This window comes from Plutella xylostella, chromosome 16 (genome assembly GCF_932276165.1).
Source record: "Plutella xylostella chromosome 16, ilPluXylo3.1, whole genome shotgun sequence".
Taxonomy (NCBI): Eukaryota; Metazoa; Arthropoda; class Insecta; order Lepidoptera; family Plutellidae; genus Plutella; species Plutella xylostella.
Window position 1 is genome coordinate 2,675,543 of NC_063996.1, and position 20,377 is coordinate 2,695,919.

The 20,377-nt window shown below is 39.7% G+C and overlaps 1 protein-coding gene across 3 annotated transcripts in view; it reads left to right on the plus strand.

Moving 5' to 3' along the window:
- LOC105396645 (ataxin-2-like protein) overlaps window positions 1-15,212 on the plus strand; it is a 36,059-nt gene extending 20,847 nt beyond the window's left edge. For 2 of the 3 annotated variants that reach the window (XM_048626626.1, XM_048626627.1), the window contains exons 16-20: window positions 128-230; window positions 703-833; window positions 6,802-6,969; window positions 7,762-7,887; window positions 9,666-15,212. In XM_048626626.1, the coding sequence (XP_048482583.1) occupies window positions 128-230; window positions 703-833; window positions 6,802-6,969; window positions 7,762-7,887; window positions 9,666-9,746 (609 nt within the window). In that variant the 3' untranslated portion in view covers window positions 9,747-15,212. Of the gene's footprint in view, window positions 1-127; window positions 231-702; window positions 834-6,801; window positions 6,970-7,761; window positions 7,888-8,762; window positions 8,820-9,665 lie in introns of all 3 variants that reach the window. The other variant, XM_048626628.1, reaches the window with a different exon arrangement.
- The last annotated feature ends 5,165 nt before the right edge of the window (window positions 15,213-20,377 follow it).

The window sequence follows — 20,377 nt, forward strand, 5'->3', positions numbered from 1 at the left end:
TTACAATGAATACTTGTATGAACGCGTGTGAACTAATCCGCATGCTGTTAAAAACAGCCTCAGTGTGTCGTACAATCTCACACAACAATGCACTCTACTCTTTAACACTTACGGTTTGCATTCGCAGCTGGCGTACGGAGCCATGGGGGGCGGCGGCGGCGTGGGCGGCGGCGCGGGGCAGCACGCGCAGCACGCCATGCCGCAGCAGCAGCAGAGGAACTTCAGGAAAGGTAAATACACGCAATAATATAGAGTTTAAACCCGTACTGAATATTGTATCTCGATCGAATTTCGTACCTCCCCTTTTGATTTAAAAATTGATCTAAAAATACTTTTAAATTACTATTATCAATTTGAATATTATAACCAACATCAGCTGCATGTAACTGTCCGACTGAAAGTGATGGCGCTGTTGTCGATAAGACCTAGGAAAGCTTCACTCTCGCATCAAATTCCATGAAAGTGTCGTCTTTGGTCGCTAAAAAGGGCTATCAAAGATCTGTATTAGGCTAACGTTTAAAATGCCTTTAAATTAAACGAATTGAACCTCTTTTTAACCGTCACAGCAGAAATAAGGATGTTATAAAGTTTACGTGTATTGTGTATCTGTATGTAGTAGTGTAGCTCCCAAACAGCAGCTGAACCAATTTTCTTTCAGTTTTTTGTGTGATACATTTTACTAACCCCCTATTCCCCCCGCAGTGGGCGTCGGCGCGGGCGTGGGCGTGGCGGCGGCGACGGGGCAGCCGCTCCTGGCGCCCGCCCCCATGCAGCAGTTCGTGCCCTACCCGCACCCCGCGCCGCCGCAGCCGCAGCCCATGTACCAGCATATGGTGAGTTTTTGTGTATAGTCTACCAAAAAGAAGAATATGAAAGTGAACGGGTTTGTGTTGAGGATGGATACTTATTTGTATAAGGGCCCGTTGAGATCAGATCCGGCAATGACAATTTGTCCAAAAACACGATACGTCAAGACGGATACACGTTCAAAGTAACCGCTAGAATGTGGAATTCATGATAACATTAATTGAATCAATTGTATGATACTGCTTCTCTCCCGGTGGTAACAAGAATAAAGTGGAGGTTTTCTCTAATATCTGTTACATATTATGCATCTGCTGTTGGCTAATAGCTGAGAACTGTATTTGAATCCAACATAGGCATAGTTTATTTATTTATTTATTTCAAGGAAAACTTACAGCTAGAGATATCAGTAAAAATAGCAAAGTATGAGACAGACAGCCAATTACAAGTTTCCACATGTAAGAAACAAAATATTGCCATTATGCCTAATAAGTTCTACTTATTTCAGTGAATAGTAATAAATAAAAGTAAAAAACATTAAAATAGCCTTAAATAATAACTTTACGTAACTATAAGTGAGATTACAAATAAATGAAGTGAATGTGCCTATTACACAAAATATCTATATAAATATCTACCTACTTAACAAATTTTGAGCTGAATTTGTCGGTCAGACAGAAGTATGCCATTTTAGGGTTACTAACAAATAAGTCTTTTCTTCTTGTAACGTTTCGTAAGAAATACGATCCGATCCCAATAACGACGACCAACGGCATGGAACAACGGACCTCCGAGTAGCCTCATGGAATGTGCGAAGCTTGAACAAAGATGGTGCCCTGTATCAACTCACCAATGAACTCACAAGGCATAAAATCAACATAGCCGCGCTACAAGAAGTGAGATGGCCGGGACAAGGAGAATGTGAGTTAGAAAACGGAGCCGTGCTATTTTATAGTGGTAACAGCAGCGGCCACCACATTAATGGTACTGGTTTTATCGCAAATAAAGATGCCACTAAAAACATTATTAGATTCGACGCAATATCTGAGAGACTATGTGTTCTAAGGGTAAAGAGCAGATTTAGCAATATCACAATAGTAAACGCGTACGCACCGACAGAATCAGCAAGCGAAGAGGCCAAAGACATTTTCTACGACGAACTAGAATCTGTCTATGATCAGATCCCCGAATATGACACAAAAGTTGTTTTGGGCGATATGAACGCGATGATTGGCAAAGAAGAGGCGTTTGTACCCACAATTGGCAAACATAGTAAACATGACCAGTCAAACGACAATGGCATCAGATTGATCAATTTTGCGTCTTCTAAATCCATGGTAGTGAAGAGTACAATGTTCCCACACAAGGATATACACAAAGGAACGTGGAAATCACCAGATGGAAGAACAGTCAATCAAATTGATCATATCCTAGTTGACTTAAGGCACAAGAGTGTGGTAGAGGATGTCAGAGCATATAGGGGACCAGACTGTGGTAGTGACCACTATATGCTAGGTGTCAAAATGAGGGCGAAGATAAAACTTGCAAAGAAGCATAGGAAACCAACTGAAGAACCATTTGATACAGAAGCTCTTAAGGATCTAAACATGAGAACAACTTTTAAAATAGAACTCGGCAACAGGTTTAAACACTTGCAGGTAGAGGAAAACATCGACAGTGAATGGGCTGTAATCAAAGCCACGATCAAAGACACTGCTCTGAAAGTTCTAGGCAAAAGGAAGAAGAGAAAGCGAAGGAAGTGGTGGACGGACAAATGTGATAGAGCAAGTGAAGAAAAGCGGCATTATAGATTACTAGCAGAACAAGACGAAGTATGGAAGGCGAAGTATGAAGAAGTGAAAAAGGCAACGAGAAACACCATACGAAAGGCTAAGAAAGAACACCTAGAGAACTTAGTAAAAGACATGGAAGCACTAATGAACGCCAATGCCACACGTAAGTTCTATCAAGAGCTAAGGTCTGTGAAAAAAGGCTATCAACCAACCTCACAGTTCCTTGAAGACTCGGAAGGGAACCTGGTAACGGATGAAGACAATCGCAAGGACATGTGGCTTAAATATTTCCAGGAGCTACTGAATTGTCCTCCGGTTGACGCTCAAAGCCTTGGCATAGGTGAAGATAGTGAGAACCAAGCAGAAGTACAACCACCAAGCATTGATGAAGTAGTAAGCGCCATCACTAGGCTAAAGAACAATAAATGTCCGGGTATTGATAATATCACCGCCGAAGTCTGGAAGCATTGTGGTAATGAGGTACAGGCACGAATACACAAGCTGATTCTGAAGATCTGGGAAACAGAAAGACAGCCGGACGAATGGAATGTTGGCGTTATCTGCCCCATCCACAAAAAGGGATCTAGGAAAAGATGCTCAAACTACCGGGGTATTGCATTGCTGCCGACTGCTTATAAGATCCTCTCCTACATACTGCTACGTAGACTGGAACCGTATGCAGAAGAGACTCTGGGAGACTACCAGTGTGGATTCCGACGCAATCGTAGCACCGTTGACCAGATTTTCCTGCTTAAACAGCTAATGGAGAAGAAGTGGGAATACGCGCAAGACATTCACGCACTTTTTGTGGACTTCACGAAGGCATACGACAGTGTAGACAGGGAAATACTGTTCAAAATACTGCTAGTATTTAAAATGCCGAGAAAACTAGTGTCCATGATAAAAGTGGCTACGGGCATAAGTAGGATGCGCGTAAAGGTGGACGGTGTATAGTATATCATGAATTAATATTATCTGTATAAGAACTAACCAATAAAATTAAGATAGTTTTAAGAACACTGTCACACATTAACACCAGGCAAAACAACAGCGATGACAAAAGGAGTGTGTGGCCACTGACAGGCGTTTGTTAAGTTCTCTGAAGACAGCTGACACTGGCCCTACCCTTCAAATGTTTGTTGCCATTATAATTGTAAGTGTGACTGTGTGAAAAAAAGAAAAAAAAAAAAAAAAAAAAAAAAACAAGAAATGCACAACTGGGGGTTTTTAGTCGGTTAAAGGCCGACACTACCTGGGTCCCCTTCCCAGGTGTCTGTGTAGATTTTCCTCCAGGAGTGCAAAAAAAAAAAAAATTATTAATAATATATAGGTATATATATATAAAAGATAAAATATATATATTATAAGCTTCCACATTGAGTAGTGAGTAGTTAAAAGATGAAGACAAAAAACAACCAAACTCTCACAATATATTGATCTCTCAAAAAGGCACGGACATAAAGTCTGTGGAGTGATAATAAAATCTTTAAAAAAAAAAAAAAAAAAAAAAGGTGGACGGTGACCTGACTGACGCCTTTTCCGTGGTAACCGGGCTCAAGCAAGGAGACGCCTTGTCACCCGCGCTGTTCAATCTGGTGTTGGAGTATGTCATCCAAAAAGTGTTGACACATGATGGCGGAGTACAACTGAATGGACAGCACAAGGTGATCGGGTACGCCGACGACTTAGCTCTGTTGGGGGAGAGTGAACGCGAGGTCCAAGAAGCTGCCAAGATACTGGAAGAGGAAGCTCACAGGGTCGGGCTCAGAATCAGCACGGAAAAGACCGAATACCTCCACATGACACGACACCGAGGCAACCATGAGGTACGAAAAAACCTGCAAGTGGGAGAGACAGCCTATAAGGGAGTGGCCAAATTCAAATACTTAGGTTGTACGATCACTGACACAAACACAAGGGAGCAGGAGATCGACATCCGAGTACAAAACGCCCTCCGATGCAGCGCTGCTCTTCATAAAGTGCTAGTGTCAAAGCTTCTCAGCAGGAAAACCAAGATCCGAATTTATAAAACCGTAATCCGGCCGATCTTGATGTATGGCTCTGAGGCTTGGACACTCACTCTCAAGGAAGAGAATAAACTTCTGGTTGCGGAAAGAAAGGTGATGAGGAAAATGCTCGGACCAACTAGGAGGGAAGATGGTAGCTGGAGAGTACGGAAGAACCAGGAAATCGAAGACCTGATTTCCGAGCCAAACATCATTGGTCACATTAAATCCCAGCGACTCCGTTGGCTTGGTCATCTGCAAAGGATGGGGGAGGATCGCGCTGCCAAGAGGGCCTACCTTGGAGTACCAAGCGGTCGTAGACCAGTTGGCCGTCCCAAATATCGCTGGGGCGATGAAGTCGGCAAGGACCTGCGCCAACTACAGGCAGGCGACTGGAGAGCGACTGCGCAGGATAGAGACCAGTGGCGACTTCTTGTGTCTGAGGCCAAGATCCACTTCGGGTCGCTGAGCCAGCGGAGTAAGTAAGTAAGTAACAAATAAGTCAAGACCTGGGTATTCTCTGGTCAGGGAGTTAAATGATCGTGAGGCTCTTAAAAGAAATGAGTTCTGTCGGTAGTTTGTGTGAACTACTGGTACATGCAAAATAGTCTTTTGTCTCATTTGACGATCGGGGGCTAATATGTTAATTTTACCTAATAAATCCGGACAGTCAATTTTATTTTGAGCGATGTCTGCTGCGTCACGCCGTATATAGAGGGGCAATAAATGAAATTTGTTACACATAAATTCGTATTGACCTTTAGGGATTCTGAATTTATAACCTAAGTATTTAATACATTTTCTTTGAATTGATTCGATCTGTGATATGTAAACATTATATAGTGGATTCCAAACCTGACTCGCGTATTCTAAATTACTCCTGACAAGGGAGCAGTATAGAATTTTTATGGACTTCATCATTTTGAAATTTTTACAGGAGCGAATAAGAAAGCCCAATGCTTTGTAGGATTTTTTTACTATAGTTTGAACATGTGTATCAAAGATAAGCTTGGAATCCATTGTTACTCCTAGGTCTCTTATTTCGGAACAATTGGAAATTGATTGGTGGTTCAGCTTGTAACTATTTTAATATATATTTCTTTTCCGACTAAATGTAATAGAAAAGCATTTAGATACGTTGATGTCTAATTTGTTATGGCGACAGTATTGTTCCACTCTATCAAGGTCATCCTGAAGCAAAGAGCAATCTAGAGAGTCATTAACTACTCTAAATACTTTCATATCGTCCGCAAAGAGGAGAAAGTCGGAGTAACGGAAGCAAGTATCTATGTCATTTATGAAAATAACGAACAATAAAGGTCCCAACAATGATCCTTGAGGAACTCCTGACGGAATATCTGTCCATAAAGATTTATAGCCATTTAGTACTACTGCCTGAGTTCTGTTACAAATGTATGAAGAAAACCAACGATACAGATCACCTCGAATGCCAGCCATACGTAACTTTTTTAGTAACATTTTGTGATCGATGCGGTCAAACGCCTTACTGTAATCAGTATAGATTGCATCAACGTTATTGTTACTTTCCATTTCCTTGCTAATAAACTCATTTAACAGTACCAGGTTAGAAACGGTGGAGCGATGCCTTAAAAACCATGTTGCTGGTGATTAAAAGTAAGTTTAAGTGAAACGTAGACTTCATTATAGACTATTCGTTCAAATACTTTTGCTACTAAACATAATTTTGAAATAGGTCGATAGTTGTCTACCTGATTTTTAGGACCCTTTTTATGAATAGGACTGATAAAAGCCGATTTCCAGATCACAGGAACTACGCCTTCAGCTCAGGATCTTCTAAATAGAGTGGCTATGGGGACTGATAGCGACTTTGAGCATTTGATGAGGAATATCGCTGGTAGATCATCTGTAGCATTTGATCAATCTTCGTGATCATTTGCCACTTATAGGGCCAAGGGCTATGTTTTAAACTTGTGTCCAATATTAGTCTCTCATTTGGTTATAAGATACCAGCGTTAACTGTAACGATGAGGACGACATGGTCGCCTTAGCGTACCAAGTTCTCTATAAAATAAAAGATTATAAAAAAAAAGATACCAGCGTTATTGTACTTATATTTTTTTAAATCATTGTGCATAATATGGAGTAATATGAAATCAATACCTTGAAGTCACATAATCAAACAGATCGCCTCAACTAACTCACCTCCCTCTCCCCAGGTCCGCATGTACCACGGCGGCGGCATGGGCGGCATGGGCGGCATGGTGGGCGGCGAGGGCGTGTACCCGCCCCCCGCGTCGCCCGCCGCCTCGCCCGCGCTGTACCCCCCGCCCCCGCCCTCGCCCGCGCACACGCCGCACCACCACTACCAGCAGCCACCCTTCCAGGTAACTAGAGATACAGCTAAGCCTCGCTCATTCGGACCCTGCTGCCGCTACACGGGTTCGTTATCGACGTAGATTAAATTCAAATTCAAATCACTATATCGCGATTCACCGTAAATACGGCGCTGTGCTAAACGATTTATCTGCGTCGATTAAGACCCGTGTAGCGACCGCAAAGGTGGTAATCCACCACTACCAGCAGCCGCCCCTCCAGGTAACTAGAGAGAATAGAATAGAGTAGAATTCGATTCACTAGGAATAAGGTTTATAGTGTGCGAACCACGAATATTGTTCGCTAGCGAAATTCAATAGCAATGTGTATGACATCTTGATCAGCGCCCCTGTCGGTAACGTTGGAAACAAATAAAATGCATCCAATTTCCAGTGACCCGACTATCAATTTACTATCGACAATGTTCATGATACGCACACAGTTGTCCTTTAAGTTCTAAGCGTGCCTATCTACCAGAGATGTGCTTGACAGCTATGTTTCGATCACGTTTCCACGAGTGCTATGTTTGGACCATTATTATTACTGAATATCAAACGCATCCATAGCATCGTAACATAGAACATCTGTGGTGGATAGGCACCCTAATGACAACCAACCTTAGTAGTAGTAGTGATCAGACCGATATGACTAACCATCAGCCAATAATCTACCCCTGGTAACTCATTAGGAACGCTGCAACACTTTGTCCTCGGCCTTCACCATCAAACCACTAACAGCTACTCGGCAAAACTGCATTACGTTGGGGCGCTCAGTTGAAACTAATGTGCATTATTCCTCCTCAGGTGCTCTGCCCGCTCATGGGCCCGGGCGGCGGCGGCGGCCACCACCACCACCACCACCACGTGACGTACCTGAACCACGCGCCGCCCACCGCCTCGCCGCCGCACCCGCCGCCGCAGCATCTGCAGGTAGGCATTAATTCTATTAGCACATGCTGAGTCGGACACCTTTTGCTCGCACAATACACACAAAAAACAGATTTTTTGTTACTGTCAATGTATTGGTAGTGTTATGTATTCGTGATGTGTATTTTGTGAGCAAATACATTATGTGTCTTAGCTACATGGAGCAGTTATACTGGAGCGCGAGTGACTATAGGTTTCATGAAAATTTAACATAGTATAAATATCTTCAGTACAGTATCGACTCAACTTGAAGAGTGATACGATATAGGTGTTACCTATGTTAAATTATCCGGAATGCAACTGTATTTAAATATGGGTTAGGTGGATCCGAGATCCGCAAAATTAAGGTTAAATATAAACTGATACAGTATGTATTTATGGCATTGTGTAAATGTTGGAGTATTCACCAAATGTATCTGTTTACATATATTGAGTGACTATAACCATAGAATAACGATGCTATTACTAACATTTCATGTAACAAACTAACTACCTTTTATCATAATTATGTACATTTGTCATTGTTTTTCTGGTCTCATAATTTCTGAGTATAATACTTACTAAAAATATAACCAGAAAGACATTTGACACATTATTAATAGTTTATGTACTTGTCATCTAACAAATACACATTTAAATCGTTATATTAGCCCATTTACATTACAAAATATCCTCAATTCTGCTCACTCCCAAATAAATACTTTCAAACATAAAGGTTCAAACCTCGCCTTATTTCATCCCATTTAATATAAAATACACAATAATTTCAATATCTTAAGTGACAAGGATAATAGAAGCTAATATATCAATTTAAATACACCTATATGTATACATATAAACAAGAATGTGAACCATGTGTGTCCGTTTTAATTCCATAGTACATGAGCCCGTGGCGCTCAGACGGCTCGCGCTCGAAGTAGCGCTCTGTACCACAGGTTAGTGCCATCGCCCGCGCCCCGCCTGCGACAAGGATCATAGAACAACAACGGAAAGTGTTAACACGTTGTTGGACTAAGCCCTAGTTTCACCAGTCTGTTAGATCATTAACACCTCTGTTACATTGTAAGTGTCATGTAAAATAAAACTCTACGCCATGTCTAAGTATATAAATATCGCCTAAACTATAATTACCGTTATAATATGCGTAAAAATGATAATTCTTCGTTTAGTATATTAGAGCCCGTTTTGATAATTTTTAAGTGAAATAAATAAAATACATCGACGCTTATTGTAGTTGTGACAGCTGATTATTTCTGCCTTCATTATATAAACTTTTTTTCTATTTAGTAAGTTATCAACTTATCACTGTTTATTACTTGAGTATATTTTTGTATCCTACATTTTCGCCTTAGCCCCTGCGATCTCGAAATAATTCACGCTTAGCTTATTTTATTTTTAAGATTATAAATGAACTATAGCGATTTATTAACTTAGGTAGTCGCATTGCGATTTCATACTAGTACATAGCATGGTAATTTTTAAATTCTATTTATTCTAGCTTCTTAAATTATATGACGAACCAATTTACTAAAAGTAGCGATTAGTCGGATACTGATCAAGTGCTTTCAATCTATAAACACGAAGCACGCCTTCAAATAGACATCTTCACCATTTTAAACAATCGTAGAATGCTTATTAACTTACCTTTTACGGGTAAGAAAATGCAAAACCACGCAAAACGTGACCACCACTTTCTCTTTGACCGAAGCTGTCTGCTGATTGGTCGCTTTCATCAAAGTTCTTTTTTCTCTATTTTTAAATTGTTCTTTTCCGCATTCCAGCCAGTCCTGATGCAGCAACACCAGCACCACCAATCAGGAGGCAGCAGCACCCCCGGCGTGCACAGCGGGCCGCACCCGTAACCTGCCCCGCCCCGCCCCTCGCCCCGCCCCCCGCGCGCCGCCGCCCTCACCGCGCCGCCGTGCTAAGCCACCGGTGACCTTAGCCGCTAGTCTTTACTTTAACCGCCTAACTACACTGGCCTTTGAGACACCCTGTATAATGTGAATGTTTGTCGTGGTGGCCCAGTTATTAACACTTTGGGAGTCTAGAGTGAAGTTACCGCATGGTACTAACACTCTCGAGCGATTAAGTGCTCCCTCAGTTGTGTATTGCGTAAGTGTAGTTTAATCTTTGGAGTAAACTCTAGTTAAGATGGAGCGATGTAATCACCAGCAATAATGTAGAAGTAGATTTGGGAATGAATTATGTATGAGAGCGTTTAATAATACCTACTATGGTGCAGGTATTGAAAAGGCTGCTTTTTCTAAGCGTGTCGCTGAAATGTCACCAATGATACATAGTTTATTCTTCGAAGGTACCCTAGGTGTAAGGACTGGCTATGTCACTTTGTCAGTTTATCAAATGGTGCACTGGCACGATTCTTATTCGTAATTTTATATCGATTTAGATTTAAATCAAATAAAAATACACCGATTTGCCTTACTTTGTGTTGCGTATGGCAATAATATTCCGCAATAATTTAGAAGCCGTCTGTTTAAGATTTAGCTTAAAGACGCCACCTCCAATCGTGAACGGGGGTTTTTATACAATGTTTTTATTTAGTTTTCAATGTAAATTCGATGTTGCCAGTTCTATAAAATATTTTTGCGTATAATTGATTGCCAGTGTACATGATTCGCATAAGAAAAACGTAGCTTAGCACGGCGGTAAAATTATTTAAATGGATATAATTATTACTTGTTTTTTTTTGTTGTAAGTTTAAGAGTGAGTGTGTTGAAAGATGATGAATGTTGTCTGTTCCTGAACAACGAATGTGCTTTCAGGACTAGAAGTAACTTGTAATATAGGTAGATAATTTACTTCCACTATATTTTTGTTTCATAAGCCAGTTTGTTGAGGGGTGTTTCTATAAACTGAATTTAATTACTTTTATTTAAAACGTGGCTTTTAGAGTAACTTAATTCTTGCGGGCGAGAAGATATAGTAGATATTTTATATGATTATCACAATATTTATTGGTGTTGTAATATTTCTTTGTTTTCTTTTAAAGCTACAGCTGAATTTCGTATGTTCAGTATAGAAGCGCCCTTTCACAACGATGACACGGCCCATCAACAGCAATCATCGATGACAAAAATTAGGTGGCTATACCCAATATCTTGTATTTATTTAGCGCTATTGTAGACTGTGAACACTCTGTCTTACTTCAGTCGAAAACCAAATTATTATTACATAAAAATGTATTCTAAAATACGTTATAATTATAATAGGAAACTTGAGTTGAATTGAGCAGTCAGTTTGATAGCATTTTTGAACCATGAAGTTTTAGAGCAAATCTAATATTATGCTTTATGTACTCCATGGTAACATTAGAAAGTAATAGTTTCAATTTTAAGTTGGTAACTTCGGATATGAGTTGTTGCCCTAAGATTTCATATTTTATAGAGACGTGGGTATCTATAGATTTGTTTTATTTGTTTTTAAACAATTTTTAGTAACTCCATCACATGTTATATCGGTTTTTAAAATCAATTTATGTGACAAATAGAGTTTTTTTTATTATTTTGAACTCCGAAAGTACTATTAGCATCATTGGACATAGTATTTTACAAGCATATCTGATGTCACAACAATCCATGCCTTTTGAACAGATAACTGGCAGGTTATTTTGATAACTTGTAAGATTAAGTATTTATTTTTTGACAAAATACTATATTGCAGAAACTTAAGTACTAAAAATAGTTATAGCAAAACTTATCAATCGGTCAAATCTGCAACTCGTGAACAAATAAACCAGTTATGATTTTGGTGAATCGTTCGTCTCTATTTTGTGTTGAATCAATTGTCCTAGATAGTCCTATCTTCGCGATGCTAAGACCTAGTTATGTAATGAAACATCACTGCCTTTTAGACATACCTTTCAGTTGTGCTTCGACTTTACTTGTTAGTGTGACGTCACTTAAAGGGCTGAGTTATTATTAGGAGCTAATACTATAAGGAAGTTGATCAATAGTGTGCTTGCATGTGGTATCATTCGAATTAAAATGGCGGCCGATGTCAAGTCGCGTAAAAAGCACGCCATTTTTTGTAACTACATTAAAATTGGGGAATTATATAAATAGAACCGGTGCGTAACTAGTGATTGCGTATAGATATATGACAATAAAACAAATTGATAAAAGTCTAGGCTTAGGATACTCGAGTCTTACGAATAAATATTTAATGTTCTAGGTTTTTTTTGCGTCTTAGTTTATAATTTTATTTATCGTTATGTCTGTTTTGCACAAGTTTGTGGGTTTAGTTGTTTTTTTATTATTTTAATATATATTATTAGTTTATTATTTAATTCGGGGCAGCTTCTTTTTGCTTTCAAATTTAGACGCGTTGAGTTTGAAGCTCGCAGCCGTCGCCGCGACTGTGGTGACGTCACGACGCGGCGAATAGATCAGCTTGGAAATTATAAATATGTATGAATAGACATGAGAGTTGTGTGTTTGATAATTTATTTAAAGGGATGAAGGGGAGCTCAGTCCATTACCTCCGCGCGGTGCTCCCTGGGTCGCGCCAAGTGTGGACAAGTGACATTCACATGATACTTTTGTTTTAAAAAAATCCCGTACATAGCCAGTGTTGCCATTCGTTACATAAAAACTAGCGTCAACGTCACAGCGTACAACCTTGGCACCCGCAAAAAGACAAAATTTTCACCGTAATGTATTTTGTAACGGCTTTCTGACGCAAATCTACCATCTTGCACTGTCAAAAACATTACCCTCCTCCTTCGGCAGTCGGGTAAAAAGCAAATGACATCAGGTGCCTTGCTTCAGCTGGCAGCATGGTAACACTGGCGTGTTTATTGTATATAAGATGTGGGCCGTATGCGTGACACTGCCATTCAGGTTTAGGATCGCGTTTTCAGCAGTTGGCGTTATGTAAACTACATAAAAATGATTCTGTATTGATATCTCGGGTGGAATATTTGTATTACGCGTGTAAACCTACTATGGTACATTATGTTTGTTAAATTACAAGGATAGAGTATTCAAAACCGAAGTTTTACGATAAGTAAAACCAAAATACAAAATCTTTTATGACGTAACCTTTAGATAGGTTTCTTAAGGAGCTAGATTATAAAATTACAACTGTCTACAAAATATACATTCGCATATTATTTATCAGCCGAAAGTCCACATTTAAAAATACGATAGTCTCTTTATAAATAGTTGTAAATATTGTGTATAAATAATATAGACGGGATGAATGCTGGAGGCCTTCCCGCGGCGGCTTCTATTCGTTTATGATTTGTGATGTAAAAAATACAATTTCGAAAATCCTTCTAAAAAAATCACAAAAAAATGTACTTGATGAAGAAGAGGCCTACGACCCGCGCCATGTTCGTGACGCGAGCTCCTCGAGAACATGGCGCTGGTCTCATTACGTTTATTCCCTTATTTGTTTTGATTTATAGTTTTATGCGCGCGAGTCGAGCGAGCTCGCGGTTGTTGCTTCCTGTGAGATGATGTATGCGCGTGGGTTACTGTTGTACGCCATATTGTGTCATTGTGTTTGCTGTCTCGCTCTCGATATTATTTCCCGCGTCACAAAACTACCGGTGTACTTTGTGACGTCATTGTTTTTCTTGTAGTACACTTTTTTGATTGTGAATCTATTTGGAGTTTATGTGAAACTTTAAAGTGACGTGTATTATTGTGGGCGTGTATGAAGTTTTTAACGGAGTCTTTACAAAACTTATCTGTGAATATGGTAGTTTATTTTATTTGTACGTATTCAAAAGTTTGGTACGTATCGGATTCCTCTTTAGTTTTGAAACGTCACGGATATGTATGATTAATTATAAAACTACGAATACAAAGTTCCTTTGAAAACTGTTAGTATCTTGGGTTGTGGGGTAGTACGACGTGTCGATGGCAATACTCTGCTATCTTTGTCAGCGTGTAGGTGACACGAAACTTTATGTCAAATTACTATAGAGATTGTAGAATCAGTTGCAGAAACAATGGTGAAAGCTCAATTTGAAAAGTCTAAATTACGTTTAGTATTGAAACAAGATTGATTATGTACTAATGATATTCACGCACAGTTTTCGTACTGAGGCCATTCATTTGCTTTTCGACTGTAGACCACTAAATACTAATATATAAAAATATATATTATAATATGTCATATAATGTATTTGTTAAAAATAAGTGTCAACGATCCATATTTAAATATAAAGTAAATTCCTTGTGCCTTGAATGTTCAGTACAGTCTTCACAGAATATTTATCGTTTACAATCGAGGTAACGGTTACTTGATTTCAAATATTTCAACTAATAAGCGGTTGATGTTAATGACTTGTCGCAGACGTAATTGTTTTGTTACTTCATTTAAATACATAAACGAACCTAATATGTAGTACAGCTTCAACTACACAGGTAAAATATGAATGAACTGTGAACCTAAGTTTATATATAATTATATATTTTGCGACAATGGCATTTAAACATTGTACTACGTAATCCTACCCACTTGAATAATGATGTAAACTGAAATTAGCATGCCTAGAGCAGCTTCAACCTCACGTGTCGTGAGTAAACACGTTTTGTATGCATTTGTACGCGCGATGATAATGTATTTATATATAGAATATATAAATTGCCTTATACATGTGTGTGTCGCCCGATGGAGGGCGTGTGTGTAAGTGGAACGAACATAATTATCCCGAGACTATGGATTTTCATTTATTTACAAAGAGTTTATGACAAATCCATATTTGGGACTTCATAATTCTAGTTCATGATATAAAATATTGTGAATATTTGTTAGCCATATTGGTTAAGCTAATGATTGGGTCGCGAAGGGTTTATCGCTAATCCGATATGGGATGTCCCCGTGCTTGTGACTAGCATTATGAAAACGGATAAATGTGTTAAGACTGAGGTGCGATTATGTATGAAGAAGCTAAACGTTTTAGCTGTAAAATGTGTAATGCGATGGTTTTTTATAAGAAGTGACGATCCATTCAGAGTTTCAGAGCCTAAGAACTCAATTCTTAGATTGTAATTTATATAAAGAAAAACAAGAAACTGATATGTTTACGCATACTTATGCTTCAATTTTATTTGTGAATCTCTGAGACATGGTATCTTTCGTTGACGATTGTTACATTTCTCAGTGATAACATCCATACCGAAACAAGCTTATGTATTCCTGTATAGTTTGATTTCTTGCGATTAACTCGCATACAGTTCTGTGCCAAACGATTATGGCAAATGTTCAATGACTATTTTTTAAGGCACATAACACCTGGTGTCTTCAAATATTTTTCAATAAAAAAGTTAAAAAAATGTGTTTTGAACACAACACTCAAGTCTTTTTATTTTATATACCCGTTCTCCGTGTTATCTATTTATATTTAAGGATTTAGAATCATGCAAGGATTTGGTAAGTACCTAAAGAGCATGTCACATCGCTAGTTATGCCCATAATAAATATACGTTAGGTCAGAAAAAATATAAGTTAGGAAACACATCTAGATTCTTGATGTGTGAACCCTTAGGGACCTTGGGGACGCTGGGACGGCCCCAGCGTCCCGACTAGCTATATGCACTTAGCGATAATATAGCTTATTTGGTTTGAAATAAAATTTAATAGTGTTCATATATTTTTTTATGGTATGTAAATAGTGCCATCATTCCTACAATATTATAGGAAACATGATTTGGTGACGATTTATCCGTTTTGGTGACTAAAAAGAATATTGTAAACTTGGAATTATTTTGAGGCGTTTTTATATATTTTGGAACGTAAACGTTTTTGTTTGGGTATCTCGGTTTTGGAGTAGGTTAAATTATGGGCTTAGTAAATTTTATTGGGCTAGGCGTTATAGTGTACAAAAAAATATTTTGGTGATGATTTAAATTGTACCCTAAAGGCGAAAGTTTGCGTGTGTGTAATGTGTATGTTAGTTAGGTACCTACTTCTTCTTCTTCCCGTTCAAACGGATGAACCGATTTTAATGAAATTATGGATTTAGCCATAGGCAAATTTTTAACCACGGGAAAACTTTTTATAGCTAAGCGAAGCTCTCGGGAATACCTAGTTTTATAAATAAAGCGTCATGTCGTAAGGCCGGTGATGCTGTATGGGGCTGAGCGGCTGAGTGCTCGGCAATGTGATGAGAAAAGGATGCATGTCACAGATGAGAATGTTGAGATGGATGTGTGTGTGCACTGTTTAAAAAACGCTGATTTTTGACCATTTTGTATCTTTGCAACTTATACACAGAGGGAGCTAATAACATACATACCTGACAAATGCTTTTTCCTACCTAATAACTATATATATACTTACAGTGAAACTATAAAGTCCTGAAATTAATGTTTGAGGAACTAAAATTTTCAGGAGCCTGGCACCATTAGAAAAGAAACATAAAAGTCATAACAATTGTTTATGGCAGTTGGCGGTTGGCTGTTTTTTCAATTTTCTTATTAATTATAAGGATACTCTAGATAAAAACAACTATTTACGCTTGTTTGCAATTAGGAAGAAGAAGAAAAGTATTTGTAGTCAAGCTAGGGAAGTTATTTATCGAGTTTATATACAATGTTTAGCGGAACATGAAGCTGGACACATTTTGTCGAATTTGGAGAATGTTTACGCTCGTACAGCGTCTATGACGGGTATGTAAGGCCGGGGTCTCCTATTTACTCCGTAGGTCGCGTCAAGTGTCACCGCCGTAGGCCGCGTCACGATTGTCACTACATCTACGCGCCAACGTCGGCGTGTGAGGGAGACCGCATCAGTACATTTCTATAGAATATATATAGAAATGTACTGATGCGGTCTCCCTCACACGCCGACGTTGGCGCGTAGACATAATGAACATTGTGACGCGGCCTACGGCGGTGACACTTGACGCGACCTACGGAGTAAATAGGAGACCCGGGCCTTGTACAAATTGTAATAATTCTTTTTTATCAGTACCAACGCTTCATTTATCGATAAACCTAGGTTTAGAGCCCAAGTCGGGAGAGCGGTGGTAGCTCAGTCGGGTAAGCGCCCGCTTCTCACGCCAGAGATGCGGGTTCGAATCCCGGCGCTGACATGTACCAATGAGTTCTTTTCTGAATTTAAGTGAATTTAATTTAAGCTCTTACGGTGAAGGAAAACATCGTGAGGAAACCTGCATAATCTAGATTTAGCACATCTAGATTATGTGAACCCACCAACCCGCAGTGGACCAGCGTGGTGGGAAATGGTCCAAGCTTAGGAAGGCAGTTTAGACCTTGGGGATATGCACAAAGGTTCCATTCGAGAGAGCCAGGTGCAGGTACTGACACCCCCACAGAGAATAGAATAGAATAGAATAGAGAGCCCAAGTCGAACATTGTTTACATACCGCTGGTTGTAGGTTTGAGCTGGTTTAAATTGAGTCAAACCATAACATTTTGATACTTGAAGTTATATTTTTTGTTTACTTACTAAATTCTCATTCTGTAACTCTGTTTTTCTTAACTTAGGGTAGTTTCAAATAAGCATTTTTTTAATTATTTTATAACTAGGAGTATCGGACAGTACCGTCTGGCATATTGCAAAAGAGGGCTCTATAATGGAATATTTCTAACTCCTGGAAGAAACAGAACAGGCCGTCTAAAAAGAGAAATTGATGATTTTACTATGTGTGCCCTTCGTAAACAAATCCGGATATTTTATACAGTTGTAATAACGTTATCTAAATAAATATTTATTGGTTTCACTATTAGCCTTCATATTAACACCTTCTAGCTTGAATAATGAGTTTTTTTTGTGGATGGTAAGTTGTTTTTAAATACAGAAATAGGGTAGGTAGTCACAGGCAAAATTTCAAGTATTAAAGTCAGTTTTGTTTCTCTATATAGGGTTGCTACATGAAAGATAGCTGCGCCCTCATTTTTTTTTTTTTTTTTTTAAATAAATGATTATCACTCCACAGACTTTATGTCCGTGCCTTTTGAAGAGTGGTAATTTTTATGAGATAGTTTTTAATTCTTTTATCTACTTTCTACTCGGTAAGGAAGTTTAGTTTATATATATTATCTTTTATATATATTTATTTTGTCTTTAGTTTATATATTCTTTCTTTTATATATATATATTGTTCTTTTTCTCTTTTTTTTTTCACTGCTGGGGGAAAATCCACATGGACACCTGGGAAGAGGACCCAGGTAGTGACGGGCGTTAACCGACTAAAAACCCCCAGCCGTGTATCCTCATTATACAAGAAATGTCTTTTTTTTTTTTCTTTTTTTTTTATTAATGGTTTTCAGAGTCACACTTACATTAGTAATGGCAACAAACTTAAGAAGGACAGGGCCAATGCCAGCTTTCTTCGGAGAACTTAGTAGACACCTGGCAATGGCTCGGCCCCTCAGTCGTTATAGGTCATGTTTTGCCTGATGTTAGTGTGTGACTCTGTTCTTAAAGATAACTTATTTTAATTGTTAGTTTTTATAATAATTATATAATAATCAATTTGGCCTATATTTTGCGCTCTTAACCAAAATTATATTTTATGTTTTATTCCGCCCCGTTATGCCTTCTTAACATTTCCCCAGAAAGTGCAATGACCTCTTCGTCTCGATTCTTAACTGCCATTTTTAGATTGTACTCGAGGATGCGTTTCTTTGGCGCTGTTATTGCCGTTTTAGCGAGGTTGCCGATAGCGTCCTCGGTGTCATCCGCATAGTAGGTGCAGGTGGTGGTGTGCCTCGACAGCGCCACTACTGCGTGAGGTACGCTATCATGCAGCTTTATTTTATCTTTTGTTCTAATGATAATAACGGATTCGTACGTCAATCCCTGTGCTTCGTGTATGGTTAGGACGCGTAAGCCCATTCCTTCACCATACCCTTGGCTGGTCAAGGTCTCTTTTTCTTCCTGTGTATGCACCAGGAACAGAGTGTTGGTTTGGGATTTGGGAATTACTGCGTCTGTTAACCTTTTCAGCTGCAGGGATTGGATGCGCGCTGTGGCTGCGTATATGCCTGAGTATACTTCCTTTAGGGCGTATGCAACATCCATGGGGTTTCTGTATGAGCACAACAGCTCCTGGGTGATGTTTGCTACCAGTGTTGGGCGATTGTACCTAAGCTCGAATAGGTTCTCTCTGTCGATATATGGTAGCTGATTGATGTCTCCGATCAGAGCAATATCACAGGCACGAGACAGGTGGGCGGCCATTATGATTGCCCCGAAATGGTTCATCAGGGCTTCGTCAATTATCAGGCGTTGGCATCCGACATGTTCTCTAAAGCCGTTTACCAGGACTGATGCCATCGTACGCACCCTAGTTCTGACCATATCACCAATACGATGCGCTAGCCTGTTTCTTATGTCGATGGCCGCCTCAGTTGTTGTTGTGATAATGGTGTCTTTGCTCACATCGAAGTTATTTATCACCCAGGTTGTTTTCCCACATCCAGGTACCCTGTTCACCCAAGTGATAGTGGGCATCGTCCAGTGATTCCAGTTGGCGTTGATGGTTTCCACTTTTGCTAGGATTTTATCCTCTAGCATAATCCTGGTGCACTGGGCGACGACCACTATTTGGTTGTTGTGTGGGACAGTAAATTTTGAGGAGTTGCATTCCCAGGGTACAAATCCGCTTTCCTCGCTGTAAGCCGCCATATACGCTCCAGTCATTTTGCCTCTGAGGACTTGGCAACTACTGTTATCGTATATGCAGGCTTCGGCCTCCTCGAGTAGAATTTTTAGCCGGCCTTCGTTTTCTTGCCTGTAGGTCTGCATGATGCTGCGCCCTCATTTAATTTCAGGACTTTATAGTTTCACTGTACTTACTTATTCCCAATCTCCGCTGGGGAGCAAAGAGACACCGCCTGGCCCATTTCCTTTTTCACAGAGCGCTGCCATGTCTCTCGCGGTCTGCCGAGTCTTCGTTTATCGCCCTCGGGGTGCCATGTCAGCGCTTCCTTTGGGACGTCTTCAGTACGCCTTAGAACGTGTCCTATCCATCTCCATTTGCGTTCTTTTACGGTTTCTGCTACAGGTTTTTGATGTGTTCTGCGCCAAAGTTCCTCGTTGGAGACAAAGTCAAACCAACGGATCCCTAGGATACCTATTGCGTAAGCATCTGTTTACGAAAACCTATAGCTTGTTCGTAGTTTGAACCGTTTTCTTCCAAGTTTCGCAACCGTAGAGGAGAACGGTCTTTACGCACGCGTTGAACAGGCGGATCTTGGTTTGGAGACGGAATGCGGAAGACCTCCACACTGGGCTTAACATGGCAAAAGCTCCACGGGCTTTGTTGATGCGGTTGCCGATATCCTCGTCAGTTCCACCATTTGGTGTGATTTTGCATCCCAGGTAGGTGAAGGTGTCAACATCTTCAATTGATTGGCCGTTGATTTTAAGTGGAGTACGGTCCGCAGTCATTACTCGCATTGACTTTGTCTTTTCTCTGTTGACATGCATGCCCACTCGGTTACCCAAATGGACGAGGTCATTGAGTTTCCTTTGCATATCAGCGCTA